General features: G+C 37.8%; 1 protein-coding gene and 1 long non-coding RNA gene across 2 annotated transcripts in view; one reads left to right on the top strand and one right to left on the bottom strand.

Annotated features, from left to right (window-relative positions):
- The window catches only part of LOC139140144 (endoglucanase 1-like), an 8,567-nt gene extending 7,489 nt beyond the window's left edge, over window positions 1-1,078 (top strand). The window contains exon 10 of the mRNA XM_070709198.1: window positions 411-1,078. Within this exon, the coding sequence (XP_070565299.1) occupies window positions 411-454 (44 nt within the window). The 3' untranslated portion in view covers window positions 455-1,078. The remainder of the gene's footprint in view (window positions 1-410) is intronic.
- A 3,606-nt stretch (window positions 1,079-4,684) lies between these two features.
- LOC139140143 (uncharacterized) lies at window positions 4,685-10,368 on the bottom strand. Its single transcript, XR_011553950.1, has 2 exons — window positions 9,611-10,368; window positions 4,685-7,921 (listed from the first exon to the last, which is right to left on the bottom strand). It is a non-coding gene; the product is annotated as an uncharacterized lncRNA (long non-coding RNA).
- Between the last annotated feature and the right edge of the window lie 2 nt (window positions 10,369-10,370).

The raw sequence follows: 10,370 nt of genomic DNA, 5'->3' as shown, positions 1-10,370 counted from the left end.
TTTCATAGCAGTTAATTTAACATAATGTCAATGTCTTTATTGACTCAACAAATCTCACGGATGATGATGAGTACAAGTGACAATGATTGTGCTAGTAGCGGTAGATATGTTTAAGTTCGTAGCACCACGCCCTTCGTAATGATTTGTAATTAGTGGTCGGGCTTTAAGAGGGTACACGTGGTTCTCATGATCAGCATGGAATTGGGGTGCATTCATGCCATGCAAAACCAGGGGAAAATATATCAAATCTTGAAAACTATAACATTACACGTTTGTATCCCGGTCCCTCCTTAGCTAGGACAGTGTACATAGACATTGGGCGACATCATGGAATTAATTGTGGAATCACACAACAATTTTAAAACACCAAACGGTTTTGAAAGGGTTTGTCTGTATCTTCTTTCTTTCAGGATTGATTCACTTCAGAAACGAAGGACACCCTGCTTTTGATTGATATGCACCAGAATGAAGGAAATCGAGACTGAGCTTGAGTTGAGATAAAAACGACACAGAAACACATCGCCGACACCGTAGATGTAGTACATGGATTCTTTCATAATTGCACAATCGTTCTGCTAGTCCAGACAACCTCAGCCCTTAGCGACACCGTCACTTTAATATTGTATCTACTTAAATATAGTCAAGCATTATCGCCAAAACCTTCAGTACCTCACCTTTGTTTCCATCGAGCAATAACTGATGTGACCTATGACCACTTAATCGTGATGGGATGTCGAACCGTAGACCTTTTACGACCCCCATCAGGCATAAACACATGTTCGTTTTTGAGAAAAAAATATCGGAAGAAATCAGAATGTGAGAGCAGTACAGTAGTAATTGGAATTGGCAGCATAGCAGAAATACTTAGTTTCATTTAAATTAACACCAAAACGGTTATGAGTTGTAATATTTTGATGTTTGGAGATGCTTGAACCGCCGGACAACATTGGAATGAGGTGTTATAATCACTTGTTGAGTTTTCACCAGTGATTTCATGGTTTGACTCGATATTTATTGCTTTGTAGGTATGGCATATTACTGTAACAATAAATAAATGCATGTGCATGCACACAGGCAATATTTGTGTGGATCTTTATTCTTATCTCGAGCAAGAGCATTCGAATACTTAATTCAGGCGCCTTTAATAAAATTCTGTGTTTGTCGTCCGCGGGCGGATAGGTTTTGCGTAATTTTATGAAAAACAAACAGTGTTAAAGGTATTACAAATCAAAAATAGAGATTTTTCTTTGCCCCGCCCAAGGAGTACACAGTAGTACATGTACTTACATTGTGTTGTATTTCTGTGTTTGTTTATTTTATTTGGTGGGTGGGCAGGTTTTAGGAAAGTTCGAGGAAAGCAAACAAAGAATTTTGTCAAAGGTGCCTATACTAACACATTAAGGTCGCAGGTCGTCATTTGCATACGCGAGGCGTGAATGACGCGCAAATAATATACAACGGCGTTGGGTAGCAGCAGTGAAATTCACAAACATTTCATTTTAGGTACTTATGTTTTGAGGAGTGTTTTCTCGAACGTTCTCAATTCAAAGGTCTCATGTCACGATTTGAGCCAACTGACTGCTACCAATGCTTTTGGAGAATCTGAGCGAGTGTAGAAGGAACGTGGTGTGGACATCCAAACGCGTATGCCAAATGAAACTACTTTCGTTTGACCTAAACCACAGGTGCTCCGGCTTTAATAGCACCATGACCAACAAGGGGCGGGGGATGTTTCTGTCATCGTGCCCTTGAACTAACCATCCCCACCCTCTGAGCACCTGTGATCTCAGACCCTCCTCCCCAGCTCGAAAGTTTAGAGGTGCGACATCGAAAGGTAAAAATTGATATTGTTAGAAATTTTGAAATAGGTTGTTCAAAGTTTAAACTGTTGATATGTACTGGTATTTTGAACAAACAATGGTTTCCATGGCGTAATTGCCGCACATAGTGGGGATTTGCGCACTATGTTCAAAATGCAGATAAAGCCCCGCCCCTTACTAGATGCAACCCTGGCTCTGAGAGGAAACCACCGATGTCACATGGGTAAAACGGTTGTCTGTAATAAGAAGAAAACGGACATGCGCAAGTATTGACGACCGATTCCCTTTAAAGTTTCTTTCATAAAAGTCAGTCGTACTCGTCATGAACGCGTCTAATTATCATATGGACCTGAATTGGGCTTGACAATAGTAAATGTTGTATGGCAACATAATCTTCGTCAAAGAGAAAAAATCAGGATCCTCCTATACTAGTAAAATCGAGTATTCCTGCGTATTCTGTGACTCGACAATCAAGAAAGCAGTCACGTTTTCTGCCTCCGTTCGACCATGGAGGTAGTAGACTACCTCCATGGTTCGACTTTTCAGACTTAGCGAGAGAAAGTAATGTTCACACGTGAAAGTACCATGTTACTTCTTGGCCTTCATTTCGCCTTGGCATTACTGTGATAAGATATTCTCGCGAGCCAGTGCATAATTTCCGCTCCGCTGACCTACGCAAAAAATCAATGGGCAGCGCTAAGCTGTTGCCGTAAAGAGGCGCGTGGTTTACGACGATGTAGTTAAGAGGGTTGATAAGTTGGTTGGTGCCCCGGGGTTGGTGAGGTCGGCCAGCACAAGCAACTCGTTCGAGCCTTCGGTTCTGATGTGTGGATTATATAGGCAATACACTGCTAATAAATAGCGAGTGTCCGCTGTAACGGTCTACAAAATCCACCAAATCTGCCGGTTTTCAAAACCTACGGTTCGTACCTTCTCCGCTAGAAAAGTCCTTAAAGAACAAGCAATGAATTGGCGTGTGTCCCGTGTGATCGATCATCAAATCCTCTGATTGGGGAACGGATCAAACTTGGGTGAATATTTAACCCACCTCCGACCCCACAGTTACTTTAAAAGTGGGGAAACTATGCACTTCAAAAACACGCCCATGATACTAATCACAATATGGTCTGGAAAGTCTTTCAGGGCAGTCTATTTGCTGAATCAAATTCCGATTCGTATGGAGCAGAAAATATGATCGCTCTTATTGGTTTAGTTTACAAGGATATTACCACACCTGAACAAATAACAAAAGAAGTACAAGTGGGCTTAAAGAGCATTCGTGTTTTAACAATCTTTAGGTTGGTAGGCTGTGAGAGAACGGATACTGGCATTGTTGGGGAGCGCCCACTTCACCCAATTATAGTGCCCTGATCTTCATAATATCAATATCTTTATTTCCGAAGAGGTGTTTTCGGCAAATTGAAGTTCCTATTTGCACATTAGTTCGAAATATTATTTCTCCTCATATGACCAGAGATTAATGGTTGTGCATGCCGTGCGAACGTATGAACAATTGTTAGGTTGTCAGAGAAGATGATATTGTTGGACAGGTAAATTAGATCAATGTCCGCTACAAAACCCACTGAAAGTCCTGCTATGCAAAATTTGAGAAGTTACGTAGGTCTTTCGATGTTGTCCCACATTATGTGTTGAAAACATTGTTGACGATTCTAGTACAATGCAGTGAGCAAATTAGACGGGATGTGTTTCAAAACGCATTGAATGGCATGGCTACATTCTCCCAAACGTGTGCTGTTACCCTCTTGGCCAGTTCATAAACTTTTGTGTGTATGGTAAGACTCTTCAAAGCTATGGCCAACCCCTAAAGTAACCGGAAGTGCTTTCCCTGTAGACTTTAAGGCAGAACGCGCTTCGGGTCACAAATTTGGACTCTCAAACTTTTACAATTCTTTCTGATATACCTCTTGTGGGGGTTCATTTTCAAGCTCTTGGTGTAAGAAAACTTACAACCGGCTTAGTTTTTCGAAATTCGAAAAACTTTCCTCTCCATAAAGTTAACACAGGGATGGCAGTCATTTTGAATGTCAACTATCGGTAATACAATTGAAGAACACGAGTATTTCCTTTTTGTTGATTGTTAACCTTCTATATAACCTAAAAGAAAATGATATTTAAAGAGCTTCCAGGGCTCTGAGGTGCAAAGAAGATAGAATACAGTGCCGGAGTAGGGCACTGGAAGATTAAAAAAGTTTCCCACCAACATACCACTACCCTGTTACCTGAATACGTTAACAAAAACAGGTTCTTTATTTTGACAAAAATAATGCATGAAATTCCATTCTCTACTCATCTGCTTTTTTCGAAGTGCCCACTAAAAGAATATCTACCCTCCAACTGAAGATAAAATTGTTTCGTCTCCCTTTCCTAACCTGCTAATATCAGCTGCACTCCTACAGCCCAAGAAACCGCTTACAACATGATTGGAACTATTTTGCGATAATTGGATTTTCATATTTTTCAAATTTCTCAAACGTGATAGGTGCCATATAGCTGAACGTTGCAAATCGCAAATTACTCATAAAAACAAGTGTGTAACATAAAAAAGAAAAGCAGATGAGTTTACATTTGTTGATTATAATCAGCATTACACTACCATCAAATTATCCCAAATTAGTTCCAACTGTGTTTTACGAACTCTTCTTTGGGCAAGCAGTTTTGTTGGCCACCTGTGTTTTCTCCAAAGTGATCATATTTTGGAAGGGCTATTTTTAGGGAGCAGAACAGTGTGGTATGGTAGTAAACTGTACCTAATCCCAACACTCAAGGATGAAAATGTCCTTGAGAAATGTGTGCAATTCTGAGTTTCTGTTTGAGCTGGACTTGATGAGTCAGACAGACAAGTGTCAATTTGCATACTTCTTTTATTCAGACACAAACACAAAAAAAAATACAAAAAACGAACCAATAATCAATAGCAAAAATGATAAATATACTTGACACTAACACTTCATGAAAACTGCACAAAATTGAAGACCTTTATCTGTGAAAACATCAAACTCATCAAAGCCATTGAAAATAGTGCATGTGCCATTTTTAAAAGTGAAATGAATCTCATTGTCTAGGATATATGTACTTTTTCTACATATACAATTGCAACTATGAATTTATAAACTCCGGTTCATCTTAAGTTACATTTAAAAAAATGAAAATCATCAAAATTATTGTCCTAGCTTTACAAGACACTTACTGCAATAACAATATTCCTGAGTAAGATGTTCCAGTATGAGTTTGTACCCATGCACACACAAAAGGCGAATAATTAATTGCGGTCAAAAAATTATCCAAATAGCTGATGCTGATATAATATGTTGCATTTTTACGTCACCTGCAGGTGTCTGGACATACACATATACATCTTTCCTTACAAAGGAGATACACATATACAATTTTTCCCCTAAAAATCAAAACTGTTGATTAGGATTGTGATTTCTATTGCGCACTATTAAAAGAATATTATATCAAGATTTCGGGGGGTGGGGGAGGGGGTGGTGTTGCAGCTTGGGAGTCTCACAATCCTGCACCCAAGATGAAACACTAGAAATATACAAAATGCCTCACTATTCTGTCACTGCAATAAAAGTATGGCAAGATTGATGGGCAGGGAGACTACTACATACATCAAACGGAAGACTGGGTTTTGGTCTAGTTTAAGAAATATAAAACATCAGATTATATCGTAAGGAAGTGTACATAATACATGCTTTAGTTTTGGTCCAACAACTTTCTTACTCATCTGATGAAAACTGTATAATCTTTCAAAATCATGATAATGAAATATTTTGAATTTCTTCAAACTGAATTGAGATTCTGTGGTGGCTAAGCTATCAGAGTAATGCCACAGATCAAGTTCAAAAAACACTACACTACGAAGTGTAAAATGATGATGAATTTGTCCAGCAGGCAAATGACACTATTCAGGAACGTTTGATGCACATTTGACAACAAAACATTCAGATAATGGTTGGTTGTAAAGTGAACAATATCATGAAATGATTTGGGTGACATATCGGTCATTCACTAACCAGTAACACATCATGTGAGGGCGCTCTTCCACACGATATGATGATAGCCATGTGTGAGAATATGTCAAAAGATTCATATGAAACAAATTTGCCAGTTCATTTTGAAATCAGTGATTATTTGAAATCCTACCCATTACAGAAATCTAGCAAAAACTGATGAAAAGCAAAAACCTTAGTCACAGCTACATTTTGATTTTGCCCACATGATCCTCATACATACTGGGACACACACTGTTATACACAACGACCAAAGCGAACATGTGATCTCCTACCTATGGCACAATCGGCTAAAAACAGTATAATTTAATTTAATTTAATTTCATGACTGTGGGATTCTATTTATTATATCATTATAAAGCATTTTTCTCTTCAAATCATTACATTGCTTTAGCTTCTCAGTCACTCAAAAAATTGTTCTACCTAATGTTACACCCTTGCGTATTTTCCTAGGTATAAATATAAAAGTTCCAGAACATGAGTAACTACTGGTAGGACCTTGCTTCATACAAAGATTGGCAATAATCCTTTAAACATAATGGTTTGGCCCACACCCATTGTTATAAATAGTGAATGTGGACGAGTTCAGTGAATTTTGGGGTTGAACATGTTAATGATTTCTTTCTTTGCCCACATCATTATACTTCAGTTGATATGAATTCCAGTCATTCGGTTTAAATCCTTGTCAAGATAAATGATACTCGAGCTCGATACTAAATTTCCATGATCAAGCCAAATTTTTGCAATTTCTCATCACAGAAACAATTTCATTTTTAATACTACAGACCACTTAAATGAAAGGATGAAAGGTCCTTTAAAGGTCACGAAAACAGCCTGTTGTGTTATTATAGGAAAGATCATCCCTGTTGGACAGTTGCCTGTATGTTTTTTTATGTTTTTGTGCAGCACACATCAGTTGTGTAGATAGCATAGTAGGATAATAACCCAGTTTTTTGAGTCGCAAGTATCAAATTACTAATGGAGTGGATGAAATCTGAACACCTCTATCCAAAACTAAAAAAACTCGGCTTTTTTTATCTACTGTGTTGTCCACACAACTTGTAAAGGTAAACATAACATATAGGCAACTGTCCAGCTTTGATAATTGTCCCTGTAACTACTTCAATACATATTTACTTCAGATTATGACTGAAAAAAGTAGCAAAGAAAAATGTGCTATGTAGGCGAAACACACAGATTTCAAGCTGGTAGGGCAAAAAAAAAATTAGACCAAACATACTCAAAACATAGAAAAGAAATTGAAATTCTTGATGAATACTACACAAAAAAAATATATGAAAGTTATTGTATTTCAAAATGTGGTGTGACCAAGAAAAATGTAAAATGAGAGGAATTGATGGGTTTTTACAAGTTGAATGTTATGTATGTTTCCATGGCGTACAAAAAAGTATGAGAAATTCCAGCAAAGCAGAGCTTCTAATTTTCAAACCTAAAAATTCTTATTCAGACTTTTGATGGGTAATTTTCAACTGTGAACTCCTGGGAGCAAATAGCATTAATATACGTAATACATTGTCTTTGCTTTTGAAAAAAAGATTCCTAGTTCTATGCTAGATTTCTACTACAATGGTTGGATGGCTATTGCATCGTGTGTAACCTAACTGTCCTCTTTGAGCTCTTCCATTTTCACACAAATAAAATCTGTACTAAACTTTATCTGCATGCAATAGATCAGAGTCCTTCAATCCATCAAAAATCTACACTTTTTGGGATTTGAAATGCAAGATATAGTCCTAAAAAAGATATATATTCCCCGGTAGCTTGACTCAGAATAAAAAACAAAGGAATTCAGTGAATAATTTGACATGATTTATGAAGTACCCACTTAATCAGTTACATTACCTGTTTCCAGGAAATCTGATAGGTTTATCAGTATAATGGAAAAACACATTTTTGCCAAATCCGTGTTGACTAGAATAACTATTTTCAAGGCTAAAAACATTGTTGTATCTTGGTTTACTTCACAAATGTTTTTGTTTAACATTAGCTAGCTCTTTCCTGGATGTGCAAAAAGTTGATGCTTGGCATTTTATTTGATACCTAGACGACCAGATCATTCACACACAGTGTTTCCGCTGCCCGCTCGCCAAATCGCAAATGCAAGAAAAAAGTAGCGTTTGGCGAGAAGATTTTGGCAAAAGTTAGCCAAACTTGCGAATCGAAAATTGCACTATGACGTCATCACTTTGTCGTCCGCGCGCACATCGATGTCCTGCATTCAACTTGAGACGTCATGCTTTATCTCTCTACATCCCCGACCTTATGCGTCAGGAGATCCTATTTGTAACACATACAGTATGAATAAATTGTAACGAAATAACTCACAAATTAATAGTACCGCATGTATATCATGACTAGTTGACTAAAATGTTGCGAAGTTTTGGGTTTGACTACGCGCAATGTGTGAAACTCCGTGCAGTGACAGCCATGTCATCGTCAACACTGAAGGATCGTAGTGACTGTGAAACTAAGCAAAAACGGCAAACTTTCCTTTTTGACTTTGGCTGCTCCACCAATATGGGGGGAACCACCCCCACAACACACATTCTACGCGCAAGTAAAGCTATGAAATGGAAAGAAAGATTATGATCAATGTACGAAAGTCGACCGTGAATTTGGAAAGGAAGATAGCAGCATGCATACACATGGCATTTTTTAGAATGTAGAGCGAGTAAGGCACACCTGAATAGCGAAACTGTTCGTGGTGTATTGCTGCCAACAAGAAAATACCTTTACTGGCGTTAGAAACTTGTGTGAATTGGCTTCCTTAAATATAAATTCGCGACAATTTCAGTGTATCACGGACCGTGGTGTATTGTGACGTGACATCGGACTTTCAGAGAAGGCGCTCGCTCGTCCGCTGAGTCGCCTAGTTCCGCATTCACATTGTGCAAATACGCTAAGTCTTGTCGCGATATTTGAGCATTTAACTTGATCGTCAATGAAACAAAAAGATGTTTCTCCATATCAAAATGGTATATATTGATATTTTACGGTTCTATTTACATAATAGAGACGTGAACATTTGGATTTATGATCCGTGATTTCCGCGATCTATGGCAAGCTTGCGTGAATACACACTGACGTCTTTGATGATGACCCCTCTGACCCGAGCGCCATTGATACGCTGTGCGCTGTCCGAGCGCCGAGCTTCGCTTGCTAAACTTCAAGCGTAAAGCAAATGTATTGGAAGTCTAAAAAAATGCACATATTTCTCAAGTCTGAGAGTATTTTACTTTCGAACTGCTACGAGAATGGATATCTGATTCGTTTGAAAAAACTAGTATGCTGAACCAGGTTTCGTGTCGTTGTCTGTAGCGATATGTACAGTATCGCACGATAGCGATTTCAGGTTTGTTTAATACTGAATATGGTTTACATACGCCTAACTTTGGACAAGTGTCGCTCGCGTGGTGTCGCTTGAAATTCGGACAAATTTTATGTTGTATGCGTGGATGATGTTGGCACCTTGTAATCTGAACCATAAATTGGTGTTACTTTTAGTATCCATAGTAGCACTAACAGGGTTTATTTCCGTCATTCTTACGGAAAATGCAGACAAATATTTATTTTTGCATATTAATGAGAAAGAAATGACGTCATTTGTGATCAGTGGTATTGGCTTGGCTAATTGAATATCTCGTTTGGCGAATAATTTTTTAGGGCTTCTAGCCAAATTTGCTATAAGATTTTGGAACCCAGGGGAATCATTCACACACTATTTGATACCTTGACGACCAGATCATTCACACACTGCAATACGTCCTGTCTTTTAAAAATTTACTAACTTCATTATCAGTGCACTATATTTTGACCGTAGTTACCATGCAACCTGCATTTTATTTACAGTAATTTTTCATCACATTTTGTGATTTGGGTTCAAAATACCGACCCCTGAAAATCACTGTTGCAGCCTTAAAAGCATTCAATATCTGATCAGCTGCTACTAAACCTTTTCTTAAATTAAATAAATTTATCAGACAGGCAATATGCATTTTCTCATGCTACGACTTTCTACAAAATTTCAGCCAATGTCCAAGGTGATTTTCATTTCAACTTGCATTCATTAAAGAATCTGCGGTGAACCTTTTTTCCTGACAGGAGCTAGGATTGGAAAGCACGATGGAAGCCCGACAGAAGGCAGAAACTCTCATATCATTTTAATAAGTACATCAAAAACATTCAAGAAATTTCAAATCATGATCAGTGATTCACACTTATGATAAGTTTGCCCTACACATTCCACTAGGCAAATTCTAAGTATTATGATAATACTGATTAAATATGTTATCGACATGGGAAATAAATTTACATGATATCAATAGTTTTCATCTGTGTGGTCCCTGTTGATAAATTTAAAAGAGTTTTAAAAACGGTATGATAATGACCATTTTCCCCTTTTATTTCATAAAAATGTAATCAAATACATCTGTGATACCGTTATCCTTTGAGTTCACTGCCCTGTAATTACTTCAAATGACAGCCTGGC

This window comes from Ptychodera flava, chromosome 9 (genome assembly GCF_041260155.1).
Source record: "Ptychodera flava strain L36383 chromosome 9, AS_Pfla_20210202, whole genome shotgun sequence".
In the NCBI taxonomy this organism is placed as follows: Eukaryota; Metazoa; Hemichordata; class Enteropneusta; family Ptychoderidae; genus Ptychodera; species Ptychodera flava.
The sequence above is the reverse complement of the archived record's forward strand: the minus strand, read 5'-3'. Positions and strand labels throughout refer to the sequence as shown.